The sequence below is a fragment of the Lithobates pipiens genome, unplaced genomic scaffold, assembly GCF_037356315.1.
Source record: "Lithobates pipiens isolate NorthernLeopardFrog02 unplaced genomic scaffold, aLitPip1_a1.2 Scaffold_13, whole genome shotgun sequence".
NCBI lineage: Eukaryota > Metazoa > Chordata > Amphibia > Anura > Ranidae > Lithobates > Lithobates pipiens.
Window position 1 is genome coordinate 114,360,138 of NW_027507718.1, and position 19,993 is coordinate 114,380,130.

The window sequence follows — 19,993 nt, forward strand, 5'->3', positions numbered from 1 at the left end:
AATTGAAGCCTTTCTGGACCCACAAGGTCATCCAGGGAAAAATAGGAGAAAGAAGAAGAAAACCGTAAACTGATAATACAACTAAACAAAGACATCTAAGTTGTTGCCAAAGAACAGTTTGTGACAGTGTGTAATTTGTGTGTAGCTTACTTTCTGATAAGAAGACCTTGTTTGGTAAGTGATGACAACCAGAGACCAGTGCCACGTAATGGTTATTTTTATTACTGCTGCAACATAGTTATGTCAGATACAATGACAGCCCATTCCTGCCTGGAGACCAGTTATATTTTTACAGCATTTTATGAGAAATTGTTAAGAACAGGCTATAGAAAAGCAGGGAATTTACATGTACATTGTAGCTACAATACAACATTCTCTAGGACGAAAAAAGTTTTGCTTTTAGTAGATCAGATTTGTGCACTGGAAAAATGCAGGGGTTAAGGGATTGTATATAACATTCTTATTTCCTAAGCACTTCTTACCCATGATCCTATTTTAAAAATATAGTAAACAGGTGATATATCCAATTTCATAAGCTTGCAGAGCTGTTTAGACAGTTACCCTGTCCATCCATAGCGTTTACCGCTTGAAATGAAGCATGCACGATTGCAATTGGCACTGTGAAATTCCTGTCTGATGGTTTAAAGGGTTAAAGTGGAACTCCAACTATACATTTTGGGTGACAGAGAACTAGACCACCAGAATACCTGCATTAGACGGTGAACTTAGCAATTGAAAAGAAATGTGTTGTTTCACTGTATTAGAAAGACTAAAGGACCACTCTTGGATATGTATATACAGTAATGTGTTGTCTCTGTACCTAAAGTTTTCATATTTAACCATAATTTTATAATAAGCCGTTAACCCCTGCTTGCCTAATGCCCCATACACACGGTTGGACATTCCGACCACAAGATCGGATTTTGGCCGAAACTTGTGTTGCATACACACGATCGCACAAAGTTGTCAGAAAATCTGATCGTTCTGAACGAGGTGACGTCAAACGCGTACGTTGGGACTATAAACAGGCCAGTCTCGTCTCGTTTATTCTGAGCATGCGTGGCTCTTTGTCCGTCGGAATTTATACGGTCGGATTTTGTTGTTGGAAAATTTTAGATCCTGCTCTCAAACTTTGTGCGTCAGAAAATCCGACGGAAAAAGTCAGATGGAGCGCGCACACGGTCGGATTTTGCGTCAACATGATCCGATTGCACATTTTCCATCAGAAAATCCGACTGTGTGTATGGGGCATTAGAGTAAAAGAAATGTTAATGCCTAAGCACAATTTTGCAACTTTGACATGTGTTAGTAAAACTCTACATTGCGTCACAGCTCCTTTGTGCATCCAGATGGATTATACTTATACATGCACATGTACCCCATACTCATTCACATAGGGTGGGGGGCCGGGATCTGGGGCCCCCTTATTAAAGGAGGCTCCCGGATTTCTGATAACCAGCCCACCCGCAGACCCTGACAACCAACGGCCAGGGTTGTCGGGAAGAGGCCCTTGTCCTCAACATGGGGACAAGGTGCTTTGGAGTGGGGGGGCCGCAGGGCCCCCCCTTCCTCAAAGCACCCACTCCCCCATGTTGAGGGCACGCGGCCTGGTACGGTTCAGGCGGGGGGCGCTCGCTCACTCCCCCTTTCCTGACTGGCCGGACTGCTTGCTCGGATAAGGGTCTGGTATGGACTTTGGGGGGACCCCCATGCCATTTGTTCGGCGTAGGGTGTTCCCCTTTAAATCTATACCAGGCGATGGGGCTCGCAAGGTGTCAATCTCACCGTTGGAGGCGGCGACATGGACTTCCTGCACTAGTCCCGTCATACCTGAGGTCACGTTCAAAATGAATGGACTTTACTCCGTGTGTGGGCAAGTCCGTTCATTTTAAAAGTCCGCCGGAGCCCCCACACGATCAAATTGTCCGGCAGACCCTGTGTTTACAGGGCATTACTTTCAAGTTATTTTTATTCTTATTATTTATTATTATTTTTCATTTTTATTTGTGTTTTGATTCAAAAGTGAAAAACAAAGAGTATAGATTGAGAACTAAAAATGTTATTAATTTATTGAGTATATATTAAAATAGATTAAGGATGAGTTTTAGAAAGTCTAATAAGGATTTACTGCTGTAGATAGAAATATGTGTTTTTTTGTTCTCAAAGAATTTCATATAAATACTGCTAATAATACTGAAACGTGATATTTTTAATATATTTTTAACACAACATTTCATAGTAGAGGATGTGATTGTTCTTATTAAAGTATAAACTAATGTATAATCAATTGTTAATAGTTTTTAATAATCCAGGACTGTTTTCCAATAATTTTCCCTTTGTTTCCTAGATCTTCCATTGTAAACTCTGTACTCCCGGCCTGGTCTAATACATTAGCCATTCCGGGGGAGGGGCTTGGGGTTCTATATAATGTTAGGTTGTAGGCAGATAGGGCCTGACCTGAAAAAGGAGGTCGTGCTTCCGAAACATGTAATTGTGGCAACCGCCCGCCCACAGTAGGAGACAATTCACCTGTACCAACCCCCCTTCTCGGCCGCGAGTGATGCTACGCCGACTTGTCCGGGCGCATGGGAGGCTCCCTGCACTGCTCAGCAGGATGCTGTAGCTAGGTTTGGTGGCATGGAGAAATAACTTAACTGCCCATCGGGTTCTGGAGTATTATACTAGGGCAGCTGTGCACTCTCCCTCTCTTTGTGTGTTTCAGAATCAGTCCGCCACCCAGTGGATTTTTGAGAGAGCTGCAACACCTAGATGGAGAACTTGTACACAGACTGTTATACATTCAGGAGGTGTTGGCGGGTTTTGTGCTTATTGGTTTTGTATGTTTGGACTGTTGTGAATGAGAAAGACTGGCTTGCAGTCTTTGCTCTAATTCATCCCAAAGATGTTCTATTGAGTTGAGATCAGGATTCTGTGCAGGCCAGTCAAGTTCCTCCCCCCCCCAAACTCGCTCATCCATGTCTTTATGGACTTTGCATTGTGCACTGGTGCGCAGTCATGTTGGAACAGGAAGAAGCCATCCCCAAACTAGAAAACTAAATGAATGTTCCTACGCTACCTGAACCAGGAAAGGTAAGGCACTTAGTTGCAGCAAGCACCGGATTGGTCAATCCATAGCCAAGGGAGAAATAAATAAAAAAATCAATAGATGGTGCTGCGCTCTAAGTGATGGCAAACAGGTAAAATTAACTACTATAAAGTGCTGAGTGTTTAAAATCATAAATTATAAACTCCAAAAAACACAGTATAAGTGCAAATAGTAGTAAACAATCTAAAGTGCTAAGTGCTCAAAAATGCATAGGTGGTAAACTCCCAATGTACAATATAGGTGCAAATAATAATACAAGGGAATAGCATCCAGGTCGATGATATCCTAAACAAGATAAATTGCTAGTGCCAAAAAACAAAGGAATAAGTTCCAAAGTGAACATAAGTCTTCAAACAGATTCTGGTGGATACAGTGCAAAAAATAAAGTGCTGGGCTCCAACTAACACTCTGTGCAGGTGTAGTGATGTGGATTAGTTTTCCTCTTCACTGCAGTCACACCTCAGTGTGCAATGGCTCTTACCTTAATACTGTAAGTTACAGCGTAAGAGTATCCAGTGGCTACCTGGAAATCCAGGATCCTGCGGTAGGTCACCCTAAGAATTTCTTATGGATGGCAATATCCTAAATATCATCTATGGAGATGGTTCTCATTAGAATAATATATCTCCTTTGTGAAAGTCAGTAACGGTGGAAATACTCCCATCCCCAAACTGTTCACACAAAGTTGGGAGCATGAAATTGTCCAAAATGTCTTGGTATGTTGACGCCTTAAGAGTTCCCTTCACTGGAACTAAGGGGCCAAGCCCAACCCCTGAAAGATAACCCTACACCATAATCCCCCCACCACCAAATGATTTGCACCAGTGCACAAATCCTGACCTCAACCCGATAGAACACCTTTGGTTTAAATTAGCGGGGAGACAGGCCTCATTTTCCAACATCAATGCCTGACCTCACAAATGCGCTTCTGGAAGAATGGTCAACCATTCCCATAGACACTCCTAAACCTTGTGGACAGTCTTCCAAGAAGAGTTGAAGCGGTTACAGCTGCAAAGGGTGAGCCAACTCAATATTGAACCCTACGGACTAAGACTGGGATGCCATTAAAGTTCATGTGCGTTTAAAGACAGGTGTCACAATACTTTTGACAATATAGTGTAGTTCAGCTTCTTGATGAGTACCTATGACAGGTCCAATGACTGTATTAAACTACCGCAGCACTGAAAGATTACTTCTGTAGGTGTGTGTGTGGGGGGCAAAGGACTGAGGATTTCTATTGGGACAGCTGCCACCAGCACAAGAGACACTTCTAACTGAATGTACTGTAAGTACCGTCTCTTGTGCTGATTTAAAATTAAAAAAAATGGAATCAAAATGTACAACTTTGGGAAATCCAATTTTTTCCAGTTGCTACTGGTACAAGAAGAAAGAGAAAATCTTCAAAAGGGGCAACCGGTTTTACCAGTAACTTCAAACTTTGAGGAGATTTCTTCTGACCTGCCTCTGGAGCAGGAAGTGAAGAGAGTTGTCAATGACAAAAAAAAAAAAATGACCGAACATATACATTAACCCAATATAGGATTTCCTTTGCAACTGCAGCTTAATTGTTTAGTTACTTTAAAATCAAACAACTTTTGCACGTGGCGTTTCTATAATTTTGTGCACTTTCTCATTTAGTCTTACACAAAAGAGAGTTAATATATTAGATTGTAAGCTCTTCTGAGCAGGGCCCTCTTAATCCTCTTGTACTTTATTGTATTGTAACTGTATTGTCTCCTTTTTATATTGTAAAGTGCTGCATAAATTGCTGGCCGCTATATAAATCCATAATAATAATAATAATAATTATTCATTCTAAATGTAGGGTCTAATAAATTTGCTCACCTCTGTAGCTCCCTCTGAGAGACCAGCTTCAGCAGCAATCACCATTATCAAACACTTGTCGGGCTGTTTGCTCACTTTATTGAAATTATTTTCAAGAATGTCTATTTGTTCTTGGCTTGGCTCCTCATCATCGTTTTCCCAGGATTTTTTTGGCATGAAGCTCATTATTATTGCCAGTGTCCACGTATCTGTGAAGCTGTAATGCATTATAAAACACAGTCATTACCTTCAATTACATTTTACTGTAAAATCTGTAACCTAGCAAATATGTTGTATTTGTATAAATATATGTGAAGTTTCATGTCACATAAAAAGTGAATTCTGCTACTTTTTTATTTCACCAGGTTCAGCTAAAATTATTGCATCAAAACTTTAGAATTCTGTATTCTTGTTTCTAGTATTTAAGAACATTTACTGCATTTATAAATTAGCATACCTTCTTTACAATAGATTGTCTGGATATACAGTATGTATTGCATAGGTCACAGGAAAATAAATGGATAGAATAGAGCAGCTTTTCTCAACTGTTATACTATAGATGTTATACAATGGAAGAACGCTTATGGGAACTCCTGGTGAAAATATGGCTACAGCTCACAGTACATTAGTATGACAAGTAAGTTATCGATAGAAGTAAAAAGGAATATGGAATATTCCACATATTTTACAACCCGAGTGGATCATTTTTAAACACTTTTCCACTATACAGCAACATGCCATTAAAAAATGCAGTGGTCATTGGAAAAATGCCCCCTTACCTTGGTGTTAATGGAGTGCTCTTTATATTGATGGTCAGTGGGGAAATGCACTTTTACATTAACTGTCAGTGAAAATATGCCACTGTCAGTGATAATTAAAAAAGTGCACCCCAATATTGGAAATCAGAAAAAAAAATCCTATTACATTGGTTATCAGTAGTAGAGATTTTCCCTGACCTGTTACAAGATTGCCCTGTTACTTTGGTAGTCAGCAGGAAGAGTTCCCCCCTATATTGTTTTTCTGTAGTCTAAGCAAACCCTTACATTGGCAGTTGATAGGATCAGTGAACCTGTACATTGGTGGTCAGTGGTGGGAATGGTCTTCTAAACTGATGGTCAATGTAGTACATTTTGCTAAATAACAATGGGGCCAGAACTATGCAAACACAGATGAGAAAACTCTTGTACACACGGTCGGACATTCCGACAACAAAATCCGTCGGAAACTTGTGTTGCATACACACGGACGGACAAAGTTGTCGGAAAATCCGATCGTACGTAATGTGATGATGTTATTTCGTTGCGACGGGACTACGTTCAGGCTAGTAGCCAATAGCTTTGGTCTAGGAATTTTATCTGGCACTTTGTCCGATCGGAATTCTCTACACACAATCGGACAAAGTGCGATTGGATCATGTTGTCGGAAAGTTTTATAGCCCAGCTCTAAAACTTTGTCCGTCGGATATTCCGACGGAAACAGTCCGATGGAGCCCACACGCAGTCGGATTATCCGACAACACGGTCCGATCGGACATTTCCTGTCGGAATGTCCGACCGAGTGTACAAGGGCATACACGGTGAAAATTTATTTCCTGCAGGCATGGGTTGCAGGAAAGAAAGTCGCAAAATTCCCCCATTAACATAGACAGCGCTGACAGGGGTATCCCTACTGCTAGGACATTGTCTTCTCCCAGTGGGATGGGGAGGGTGGCACAGAAAGCCATCCCCACCAGGAGAAGACAGTGATTATCGCTAGGAGCTATAGCAGCCGCTTGCGTTAATCAAAAGTGAATCTGGCAAGCCGGTGTTCTGGCAGATAGTGTCCTGCAATCATATAGTGTCCGCCCCGTAATGTGCAGTACGGAGCAGACGAAGCTTCGGAAAATCTCTGAAGCTGAACGGCGCCTGCGCCGTGAGTGGAGGTGGTAGCCCCACCATCCAAGCGGACATAGGGTTGTGAATATTAGAGGGCCCCTCGCGGGCGAGTTTCGCTCGCCACGCTTCAGGCTCGGCCTCGCTGCGCTCGGCTCTTTTATATTCCTACTCTATGTCCACTTGGATGGTGGGAATAGAACCTGGACTCACGGCGCAGGCGCCGTTCATCCTCGGCAATTTTCGGAATCTGTGTTGCTGTTTACTGCGCATGCGCAGTACAGAGCGGACACTATCGGATGGGGGACCTTATATGATAGGACACCGGTTGTACCCAAGCTGATCAATCAACTTGGTACATTCAGATTGCCCAGTAATGGTTCGAATGAATGATTCGAACCGTGCATGGTCAGCCTTAGAGTGCATCTTTGGTAACCTATGACGTCTGTAGTAATACATTTCTGACGTGTCACAATATACAACAAAAACATTTCAAAAACCTTTACCTTTTACCCTTAAAAAAAACAGTCCTTGAGTTCCCGTCACTACCATCACTACTTTGCTAAGGGTGAAAGGATTTTACTAATCTCCTGCAGGCATAAAGGAAACATTTCCTCAATCTCATATTACCTAGTGAATAGACTGCAACATTGTAAGGCACAATGTGAGAGGCTGCAGCAGGGACTGGTCTGTGTCAGACATTTGTGAAAACAGCCATTAAAGTGATTCTAAAGCCTTAAGGTTTTTCACCTAATGCATTCTATGCATCAAGGTGAAAAACCTTCTGTGCTGCAGCTGCTTCCCAGCCCCCGTCCTCCTTTTTCTTATCTGAGCTCAAACCGATCCAGTGATGTGCATGAGAGCAGTGGCTAGAGCCACTGTCTCTCTCTTCATTGGGCAGATTGATAGCAACAGGAGCCATTGGCTCCCGCTGCTGTCAGTCAAATTATGTGATGTGCATGAGCACAGCGGCTCCAGCCACTGTCTGTCTCTTCATTGGATAGATTGATAGCAGCAGGAGCCATTGGCTCCCGCTGCTGTCAGCCAAATTATGTGACGCGGGGGGTGGGGCTGAGTCTCACTGTCTGTTTTATTGGATGCAGCAACATGACTGGAGAGCGAGCCTGCATGGGTGCCCCCAGAGAAAGTGGTTTTCCATGGGGTCCACTGGTAGAGAGTGATAGGTGTCATGGGAGCCACACATCAAGTCAAAGCCTGCTGTGGGATAGTGAATGGCAGTCTCAGCCCGGACCCCTGGCAGGGCACGCCCCAACGCATTTCACTTCGCCCACCAGCGCTTACTCAAAGAAAAAAAAATTGAGTTTAGTGACACTTTAACAAAATAAAAAACTACAGCCTGGAGTAACATATACTGATAATGTCTTACAACTAGCATTGATATTTTGATACATTGATATTTAGCATTCATTTTATAATAAAAAAACTATAGAAGGTAGGTAGTTGCTGTCTTCTTTTGCCCAGCACAATGAAGGCCTCTTGATCCCTAAAGGGAAAGAGAGCCTTGACTGATGGGGGCATGGCCGGAAGTTAAAAGTTCTGCCTGAGGTGAATTCTGGGTCTTTTGAAGAACAGTGGCTGGAAGAGTTTAAGACCCTGTGGTGGATTAACCTGCACCGTGGATGCCAACTTCCTCCTATCTAGGGTCCAGTAGCTGCTGGCCAGAGGTCAGGCCGACTGGCTCATTCCCCTCTCCCCTGAACTGTCATCCTTTCTGGCTGCCCCCTCACTTGAGGACTCTGATGGGAGGCCTCCAGGGCCCAGAGGCATTCTCGCCCACCGTCCTGCCTGAGCCTTAGTGCATCCCGGGCAGTTTATAGAGGGGAGTGTGCTCACCTGCCTGCCGGAGCCACTGGCGCTGATGTTGCTGGCTCTCCTTCCCCTGTGGCTCTCTGGTCCCCTGCATGCCGGGGTTCTTCCCGTCGGGTCCCTTCGCCCGTGGTTCCTTCTCTCAGCCATGCCTGCACCCAGTCCACTCATTCCCGGAGTCCAAGAGATCAGCGGTGGTCTGCCCAGGGTACACCAGTCTCTCAGAGTCTGCCTGCTCCTAACTCTTCTCCCTGGCTCTTGGGCCCCCCCACGGGGGGAGTCAGGGCACTGGCCGTCTCACTGACATTACCAACGGTATCGGGGGCAGCTGCTTCCCAGGTGGTCCCCACGCACTCTGCGCCCGGTGGGGCAGGGGCAGGCTATTCTGTGCCATGAGCCTCTGGTACCTCTGGCTCCCCCCTCAGCTCTACACAGCACTCTGCGTGTCATCCAGCATTGCTGTTAGGTCCCCCTGCTAGACCGGCCAGATCGTCTGCACCTTCCCATCTCCCAGCACCTGGCTGGGTGGGAGATTCAAGCATCCCACATGCTGACTCTTTCATCTGCTTCTCCACATCGTCCAGCGCTCGGATGGGCAGAAGATTTCAGTGTTCCACCCCCCCACCAGACTGGACAGTGTCTGCTGCTCCTGTTCATCTTCCAGCGCCCGGCTGGGCAGGAGGTTTCCTTGCTCTGCCTGCTCCCTATCCAGCTATCCCGAATGGCTGAGCTGCACCCATGGGTCCTCCTAGAGACTCCAGTTGCTCCTGCACAGCCACCACTCACCGCCACCTGGGCTCATCTGTGTCGGTGGCTGGACCACTGCCTCTGGATCTCTCCATGCACCATCCTCCTGCATCACTGTACACCACTGTTCCTTCAGATGCTGGATATCACATGCATTTGCCAGCTCCTCGCAGGCCTCCCTGCTGTAAATTGGTTTGGGATAGGTCTTGTGACGCTTCGGTATCAGATCCGCCAGAAGAAAGCTTATTCGCGGTTGTCAAATCTGTTTTAGTCTCAATTGGGTGTGTCTGCGCCTGCGACTAATTTGGGTACTAGAAAGGGGTACTATGGATTGGCGGCAATGTCAAAAAAATGGCACCAACATCCCAGAAGATATGAGTAAACAAGGGGAGCTTTTTTGGTGGGATTTTTAGGGTCACAGACAAAGAAATTTAATTACAATACTACAAAATGTATAAAAATAGAACAGAGTTTATTACATAGAAAAGAAATGAAAAAATATTGGCTGTACATAAGGTACGCAGATATAATTACACATCTAAACAGCGGATGGAAGAAGTGGTCACTCAACAGTAGTATGGGGGGACTTATCCCGACATGTTTTGCCTTTTGCGGCTTCCTCGGGGGATATTTTTTTCCCAGTTAGATGTGATACTGCATGAAACAAAGTACAGTTAGGAACAATACAAACTTAATGGTACAATACAAAGCAATAAAATAAATACGTTGTTGATCGCCCCACCCGATATCCATCAACCGCCCAAGAAAATATATTTACTGCTACTTGATGTTAAGCCAGATGGAAAAGCAGACACCAGATGACATGCAAAGCAAGCTGACCGAAAAAAGGCCCAAAGCAGGGTCAAAAAAGCCGATATCTGTTCAGGGAAGTGTTAAAAAGTAAGAAATGTCCTAAAAATGATATAATAGTAAAGTGGGGTCACTAATAGGTGGAAGGGTGAAGGAAAGAAATGAAGAGGAAAAAGGGAAGGGGAAGGAAGAATGGGAGGTGAAAAAGAGAGGGGTAAGTGAGGAAAAGAAAAAACGGGGGCGGAAAAAGGTGGCAAGGGAAAAGTAAAGGGAGGAGAGAGAGAAGGAGGAAAAAAAGGGAGAGGGAAGGGAAAAAGAAAAGGGGGGGATGTCGGAGGTTGGCATCATGTGATGTTGGAGGTCACGAGCACGGCGCTGTGCACACATCAAAACACTCCCCTCACTACACTGTCAGACACTGCAAGGGTTACCATGCTGAGACATCTCTCCATATGAGGTAAATCACACAATAAAATGCTCCCTTCTATCTATCCTCAATCTCTATTAAGTCTTGCTGTTTACTAAGTGCCTAATTAAGTGCTGCTGCCTCTGGCTAAACTTGCTCTGATGCCAATATATCTATTTTAAGACTAAAGCCGCGTACACACGGGCAGACTGTCTGGCCAACTTAGTCCGTCGAAACACATTTCAGCGGACAGTCCGCTCGTGTGTGGGCTTCAGCGGACTTTTTCAGCGTGCAGTCTGGCGGACTAAGTATTTCGGAATTTCCGTAATATTGTCCGTCAGACTTTGGTTTCAGCGGACAATCCGCTCGTGAGTAGGCTAGTTCGACGGACTAAGTATGGCGCATGCTCAGAAAGGATTTACACGGCGAAAGGTTGCATTGCTGTGTATTGGACTTCCTATTTCTAGTCCCGTCGTACGTGCTGTACACGTCATCGCGCAAACTTTCGACGGACTGTTTTGCATCCGTGTGTGGTCAAGTCCGTTCATTCGAAAGTAGGACGGACTGTCCGTCGGATTGTCTGACGGACTAAGTGTGTATGCGGCTTTAGATTTTTACCTGTTGTCGTCTGTGTTCCCCACTTTCTCCTGTTAAAGGAGAGTAGGGACAGATGATCTGCATACAGAAATTTGTTTTTCCATAAATAAGATGAGTATATATATATATATATATATATATATATATATATATATATATATATATATATATACACACACACACACAACCAAAAATGGCAGTGCACAGGGAGTTTTGTTTGGGTTGTCAGGTTAGTCTCTGGCCGGTGCCCTCACCAGAGCGTCGGCTGCACCCAAAACAATTGTCTGTTGGCTGTTTAATGAGAGCCACTGCAAGTGGTATACTGCGTGGCGATTTAAGCACGAGTATTCACGTTGCGGTGGAGCTCATCCACGCATCCGATGCTTTCAGAAGACTAAACAGCCACCTCCCAGGCCTGGGGCCAAGCATGACCTTTCTAGGACGGAGTACATCAGTGAGCATCTTAGAGATGCTTCGCTAGCTAGACCAGTACCCCTTCCATTGGAAGGCTTTGATCTTGTAGTATGGGTTATCCCGTGGTTTCTGGATCCCCTTTACACCTTTCAACTAAACTACCATGGCAGAAAACTTAAAGTCAGCTGTTCAATTTAAACACATTGTGGGCCCAGCCGACGGTGAACAGTGTCAGCAGCTCCTTTCAGTATATATGTGACTGGCTTGCGGTCCACTGTCGGCTGACAAAACCGAGGGCCCGGTAACTATATTATCCTTTTTGGATACTGAAATTGACACGGTGGCAATCGTTTTTTGCTTGCCCAGTAATAAATTGGCTAGACTTCTTTCCCTGGTAACCAAGCTGACGCGGGCTGACTTGAACATCTTTTCTCCAGTTGTGCAAGGGTCATTCCCGTTGGCTGCTGGAGGAGGTACCAACTCGCAGCTGGAGCTTTGCATGGATGCAGCAAGCTCCTGTGGTTTTGGTGCCTTCTTTTAGGGGGAATGGTCTGCTGAACTTGGGCCGGTCTCATGGGCTCACATGGATCTGTTGCGCAACCTCACCTTGCTGAAACTTTTTTTTAAAGTTCTTCCATGTCCGCCTTGTCCTTTTGGTTTAGGCTACTGGGTTGTGAAGACATCATAAAGGGGTTTTCCATTTGGCAGGTGTTGCAGGGTTTGAGACGTAAGCCCCAGATTCCCGGTGCCCCCTTTTTCACTCCCTATACTGGGCAATCTCCTCTTGCTGTTGGTATGTGTCTCTTTTTTTATAACCTGTTGTTCCAAGTACCTTTTTCCTGTACATTTTTTGGGGCCTTTCACAATGGCAAGCTGGTATCTAGATCCTTCGCAGGTGGTGTTGGAACCAAGGATGTGCTTGTCTCTGAGCACTGTGTATCAGTGTTACTTCGGACCTCTAAAATAGAAAGCTTCATTAGAGGCAGCCGCATGGTTTTGTACGCTTGCACGGGTCAATTTTGTCTGGTCTTGTTGACCTTGCGTCTGTCCCAATCCCCGGCTTTCCTTTGTGTACTCTAATGCCACGTACACACGGTCGGATTTTCTGATGGAAAATGTTCGATGGGAACTTTTTGTCGGAAATTCCGACCGTGTGTAAGCTCCATTCGGACATTTTCCATTGCAATTTCCGACACACAAAATTTGAGATCTGGATCTCAAATTTTCCAACAACAAAATCCGTCGGAAATTGTGTGTACACAATTCTGACGCACAAAGTTCCACACATGCTCAGAATCAAGCCGAAGAGCCGCACTGGCTATTTAACTTTAATTTTCTCGGCTCGTCGTACGTCACCGCATTCTTGAGATTCTGAATTTTTGACAACATTGTGTGACCATGTGTATGCAAGACAAGTTTGAGCCAACATCCTTCGGAAAAAATCCCATGGATTTTGGTGTCAGAATGTGCGATCTGTGTACTTGGCATAACTCTTCCCCTTTGAGCAGGTTCCAATTTTTCTTAGGTATTTCGTTGTTGTCTCAACAAATTCGGCCTCCCCTCGCATGAGTTTGACATGCTCTTTTCGTATTTTCGTTGGCGTGGGATGCGTGGTTTACACTACTCGCAGGTTCTTCCAGAGTGTCTTCAATCGCATGTTTCTGGTCCTATTTTTTTGGTCCTTCATGCTGTAGGCAATGACGTGTGTTACGCACGCTCTGTAGACCTCATCTTCTATCAAATGGATCGTTGTCCAGCAAAAGGATTTGGAGGTTGTGAATGGTGATCTGTTGAGATTGGATGGTGTTCACCTCAATAATATTGGCATGGATATTTTTAATCTTGGCCTTCAGTACGATCTAGGAAAGGCTCTGGCTGTTGTGGGGCGCGCTTCATTAAGACACTGACGTGCGGGTGGTGCTTTTTTGACCTCACCAGCACTTAAAGTTGCTGTAATGGGCTATGCCCTGGATCGGAAGTTGGAATTAGTCTGTCTGTCCAGCACTTAAGCCCCGTACACACGAGAGGGATTAAGTCTGACAGACCTCCAAAGGAGTTCCGCCGGAGTTCCGACGGAGTTCTGGCGGACTTTTCGACCGAACGGACTTGACCACACACCATCACACCAAACTCCGACGGAGTCGAACGTGATGACGTACGACTGGATTCGACATAGGAAGTTCATAGACAGTAGCCAATAGCTGCCCTAGCGTCGGTTTTAGTCCGTCGGAGTAGCACACACACGAGCGAATTTTTCGAAGGGGACCGGGTCCGGCGGAGTTCCGTCGGGAAAATTTGAAGCATGCTTCATTTCTAAAGTCCGTCAGACTTTTGCGAAGCTAAAGTCCGTTGCAGCCCACACACGATCGGATAGTCTGACGGACTCGGTCTGACGGACTTTGGATGTTGAAAAGTCCGCTCGTGTGTACGGGGCTTTATGGTAAAGACAGGCCCTTTGAAATTTTAATAGTAAAGGTTAAAGCATGCTCACAGTACATCCGTGACTGGCACTGGTTTAAGTGGTTTACATGTTTTGTGTTAGAAATTTAATAAAGCTGTGGCCTTGCCCTTTTTCCAACTAAATGGTTTTAAGTGTGGTTTCTTTTATAGGGGGGCAAGGTTTCTAAGTTTTAAGACTTAACAGCTGGTTCCTCCTAGGTCTATGCGCCTCAGCAGTCAAGCAGGTAAGCTGTTTCTTTAGCATATGACTTTTTTTTTCTTTGCACGTAACTGGATATTTTTTGCAAAGTTTTACCACATTCATTAAGCTAAGGGAAAACATGAAAATTCTCTTGCAAAGCGAAAAGCCTATTTGCCTGAAGTACATCAACCTCAATGTAATTAGTTCTTGAACACACAATCAGATCTTGAGCAAAGGTAAATAGCGCTGCAAAGGTATTCTGCCTAGCACTATGGCAAGGCAAAGCAAAGCTCTATCCAGAATAGTACAGCTGGACTCACAGTCTGTCAGAGCGAAAGGTAAAAAGTAAATGAGCCTACATTACTTACTTTAAGTTTCAATATGATTTAGAATTCTTATGCTTTTATATGTTAGATATGCTTACTGTATATACAAAAAAAGTATAAGAAGTAAAACATATTTGGGCTGATTTACTAAAGCAAATAGATTGCTCACTTTGCAAGAGAAGTTGCACTTTGCAAGGATAATTTTCCCTAAAGCTTAGTGAATGTGGTGACATTCTGCTGACTTCTATCATCCACTCATGTGCAAGCAAAAACAGTTTTTAAACTTTTTATTTCCACGATTGGCTATTTTTTGTGAAGTAAAATGGTACCACATTCACTAAACTCTTGGGATAATCCCTTTGCAAAGTGCAACTTCCCCTGCAAGGTAAACAGCCATATTGGCTTTAGTAAATCAATCCCAGTTGGTTTACTAAATAGCATGATATTAAATTGAATGAATAATCAAGAAGCAATAAAGCAAAATAGCAAAATTACAAAACAAAGTGAAATAATACATACTAATGCAAGATTGCAAGTGGAAAAGACAAGAGAAATACAGAAATAAGGGTGAAGAAGATGTAGGGAAAAGGCCAGAGGGAAATGACATTAAATTATAGAATCATGTTTATTTACATGTAATTATGTACTGAGGAAATACCAGCCATCTGGTTTGCTCCCAGCATGTTTTTACACTATGCACTTTGCATTGTAAGTATAACACTTGGTGTGTGAGATATAAGGGTTGGGAGGTTTTGAATTTCCATTTCTCTCCATTTGTATTTGTTGATTTGAACTGTATTTTCCCTAATAACAATTCTGTAATATAAATTTTAAGCCACTGCCTTATGAGCACAACACTTATGTTCCTAATTGTTAAGTTGGGTTTGAATTTTATATGGGAGGTTTGGCATGAAACATGCTAGTACCAATAGCCAGTCTACTTAAAGCGATTGTAAAGTCTTGTTTAAAAAAAATAAAAATAACAAACATGTCATACTTACCTGCTCTGTTGCAGTGGATTTGCACGAGACAGCACAGATCCTCCTCTTCTCGGGTCCCTCTTCGCTGCTCCTACCCCTCCCTCTTGACGGGTGCTCCCATAGACAAGCAGCTTGCTATGGGGGCACCCGAGCTGAGTCAGAGCTTTGTGTATCCATTCAGACATGGAGCCCCGATTCCGGCCCCCTCCCCTCTCTCTCCTAAATGGCTAACTGACTTAGATTGACAGCCGCAGGATCCAATGGCACCATGGCTGTGCCCCAGCCAATCAGAAGGTGAGTCCCGGATGGCCGAGAGAATCGTGGACATCGCTGGATAGAGAAGGGGCTTAGGGTAAGTATTTTTAGGGGGTGCTGGGGGGCCTGCTACACACAAAAGGTTTTTTATCTTAATGCATATGCATTAACATAAAAAAACATTTTGCCTTTACAACTGCTTTAAAGCTGGAGTTTAGTGATTTATTTATTTTAAATCAGCATCAGAAAAAGGTACTTCAATTACTGCAATGAAAAGTGCTCCTCTATGAATGGATGAGGTAGGCGTTTCACTTATCCACCCATCCTCCATTCATTGAGCGCTTTTTATTGTGGGAACTAATAGTACAGCTTTTAGTATGGGGGATCAGAAAGGGCAGGTATAGTCAGCACTTTTGATGAGTGTCTGTGACAGGGGTAGGCGCTTGTATTAACTCCCTCGGCACCAGAAGATGGTAGCTGTGGGGGTATATGGCTGTGGTAGATTAGACCACTGATCTATAAAAACTTGTGTTCAATATGAAGAGCTGGAGTAAAGTATTGGGAAAGTGGGATCTGTCACAACAACTGAGTCAACTTCTTGTCAAAAGAGTGACAGGAACATTAATTTTGCATTTCACAAACTGTCACACTACATATGTATTCAATTATGTATTACCCAAGGTTTAAGCTGTTGGCAAACACTCCCCTCTCTATGCCTTACGGAAACTTGTTTTTGCATGTTTCTACACAAGGTATTCATTGATTCATTCATAATTCTACTCAGTGTTTTTGAATGGTTTCTGCTGGGTGTGGCTGTAGTATTGAGATTACTCTTAGGTGCAATAATCTTAGTACTAGGTTTATTTTACCGTATGTCCATGCTTTACTATTGCCTGGCCTGCCCGCCATCCACTTGCTGTATATATATATATATATATATATATATAAAATACACTGCCACTAACTGAATAACCTGCCTACTTAAGCTAACTCAAGCTATCTCTCTGTCCACACCAACAACACTACACACGGCCGCTCTGTAAGCAGCCTTATATAGTGTGGGCATGGACTTAGTCCCCCTAAGCCATGATTGCCCAAAGGCTTTGGCCAATTATGGCTCTCTCAGCAGAGCTTGCTGTGATTGGCCAAAGCATGTAGGTCAGCACGGACGAGGAAGTTCACTGTTCATGTATACATGTCCGACTAAGCCAGCTGCCTACAATACTCATAAGTCACAACGATCTGCGTCAAAAGACGCCGGCCGTGTGACAGATGGATCAGGCCAAAGGAGGAGGCGTGATCGACGGGAGATAGACAGGGTCATGAACCAATGGAAAGCCAAAAGTGCATGCGGGGAGGTTGAGACAGGAACCGCAGTGATCGGGAGAGCCGGAAGATAACACAGGGGACACAATTTGGGCATAAAGCCCTGTGCATCTTGTCCACTGAAGAGTCATCCACATGTGGCTATGGGGCAACCCTGAAAAGAAGCAGAACCTAAGGTTGCGGACGAAATATGCAGGTGCCCAAAAAAAAGAGGCAAAGACTGCAAAGGGGATATCATAGTATTCTCCCAGGGGGAGTGCATGATCTGCGTGTTCTGGAGGTCATAACAAGTAAATTAACATTGTGCAAAAACAGATTAAAAAACACACAAGGGTATAAACAGAAAATGATCATATATGGCCAATGGTGATCCCAGTGTAAGTATGAAATGTTTCAGTCCCAGGGAGTGTAAGAGGACAGGGGGCCACATGATGAGACTGGAAGAGAAGCGGTTTAACCTTAAAGTGGTTGTATACCCAAATTTTTAACTTTTACCTACAGGAAAGCCTATAATAAGGCTTACCTGTAGGTAAAAAAAATATCTCCTAAACCTGTACGGTTTAGGAGATATTCCCCTCAGTATGCGCCGCTGACTGCAGCGGCGCATGCACACAAGGGGATTCTCGGCCTGAAAATCCGGCAGTGGCCGGCCGGCCGGGAATGAATTCTCCCGCGCGCATGCGCGGGAGTGACGATATCGCGGCTCCGGCCACTCACAGTGCCGGAGCCGCGATACCCCGGAAGAAACGCAGAGGGAGCATGTCAGCTCCCTCGGCGTGGATTGGGCCAGATGTCGGGGCCTCGTTCTAAGGTAAGTATTTCATAATGAGCTAGTATGCGGTGCATACTAGCTCATTATGCATTTTGCTTTGCAGGTTTAAAAAAAATAAATAAAAAATTGCGGGTTTACTACCGCTTTAAGCAGTGCAGGGGGTTTTTCACTGTCAGGACGGTAAGGCTGTGAAATGCTTTTTCACAATCGGTGGTGTCGGCAGGCAGTATGGATAGATTTAAAAGTCTCTTGGATGGGCATCTTAGCGATCACAATGTATGGGGATATGAGATATGATTTTTCAACACACACACACTCCTACACAGGTTGAACTGGATGGACTGTCGTCTTTATTCAACCTTACCAACTATGTAACTATGCTTGGTTTGTGACAGGGTAACTTAAAATCATTTTGTGAAAATGTGCTGTGATGTTACCATATTGCTGGTTACACAAGTGATGACTTTTGACAATGAATATTTTTCTATTTGGAATGACCTATAATTTCTTCATTTTGGTAGTGTTGAAACATGCATGTCAAAACACAGATCGTAACAGTTTACATTGGAACAAATAATTGTACAAGCCAAGCAGCTCTCACATTTATATGAATATCTGACTATCCACAAAACCGATTGCTCAGACAGATGAGCAAGATTTGAAACAACTTTTTTTTTACAACATCTTACCCTTCTCTATTATACTTTGATCTTGACCCATTGACTTAAAAGAGCTCAAGTGGAACCTTTTACATTAGTTCCCTAGCTAGGATGGCATTGGCAGCATATCATTTTACTGATCAATGACTAATAGAAATTAAACTTTAGCTACTTAAACCAAATTGGTAACTGTGGATACATACACAAGTTAAGGAGCAAAAAAATGGGTCAGGTGCTCTGGTGCCATACAAAAGTGACTAAAAATTATACCATCAATTGTTTTAGATAAAAAAAAAAACTCTCATAACAACACAATCCAAATGATGTGCAAATAATAAACATTTACTAGTGTTATACTAGTGACACAACATTTGTTGTAGTGTGCAAGTAATATCTTTGTCCACTGCTGATATTATGGAACCCAATGCACACAAGGGAAATATAAATATCATGCTTATTAAATGATCAGGTACAATATACTGTATATAAACAGTCCAACTAAACATCATGTGAAACCACTTTTAAGTGCAGACAATCAATCCAGTGCCAAATGTATAATTCACTGCTTGCTGCAAAGTGTCAAACTTTTAGTGCTTTTGCTCCTTCTCAGTGACACTCCACACTACCCCTTTGAAAAAGCACTCACTAGAGTTTGCGACCCCTAATTCAATAATCAGGTCTTAATGCACTCTTTACTGCAATTCCAGCTGATCTCTGTTCTTTTCCTCTCCTAATCCTCAGGTTATACAGCTCCTTAAAGTGGTTGTAAACCCTTACAAACCACTTTGACCTACAGGTAAACCTAGATTAAGGCTTACCTGTAGGTCCAAGAAATATCTACTAAACCTATACGTTTTAGGAGATATTTACCCGAAGACAGCCACTGGGCAGGCCGCAGATCGCGGCGATATGCCACGAGCGTCGGCTCCTGTGCGCATGCGCGGGAGTGACATCTTGGCGGCTCCCGCGAATCACAGCGCCGGAGCAGCGAGACCCAGAAGTCGCTCCGGGATACATGGCAGCGGTGAAGAGGAAGACGAAGGACCGCTTCGGGGGCTTCGTTCTCAGGTAAGTTATTCATAATGAACTAGTATGCTATGCATACTAGTTCATTATGCTTTTGCCTTACAGGGTGTGTTTTTTATTTTTTATTTTTTTTGCCTTTACTTCCTCTTTAATAACAGCAACCCTGATGTTCTCCACCTCTGCCACTTTGGGAGAAGTGCCCGAAAGAACCACAGCTAGCGTAACACTGTATATTTTATTAAAAACAAGCAGGAACAATTGTGCGCTTACTTTTAGAGGTGCCAATTACACAAGCACAATACAAATAGCTTCTCTCTCATGCTTCCAGCACTTCCTCAAGATGGCCATGTGCTCCAAACAGTGACATCATGAACATGAAGTCGCACCCAACATGTTTTACCTTCAA

General features: G+C 43.8%; 1 protein-coding gene across 3 annotated transcripts in view; it reads right to left on the reverse strand.

Annotated features, from left to right (window-relative positions):
* Positions 1-19,993, reverse strand: part of HOPX (HOP homeobox) — a 35,124-nt gene that overhangs the window by 11,435 nt on the left and 3,696 nt on the right. For all 3 annotated transcript variants that reach the window (XM_077475408.1, XM_077475407.1, XM_077475409.1), the window contains exon 2: positions 4,952-5,147. In XM_077475408.1, the coding sequence (XP_077331534.1) occupies positions 4,952-5,116 (165 nt within the window). In that variant the 5' untranslated portion in view covers positions 5,117-5,147. The remainder of the gene's footprint in view (positions 1-4,951; positions 5,148-19,993) is intronic.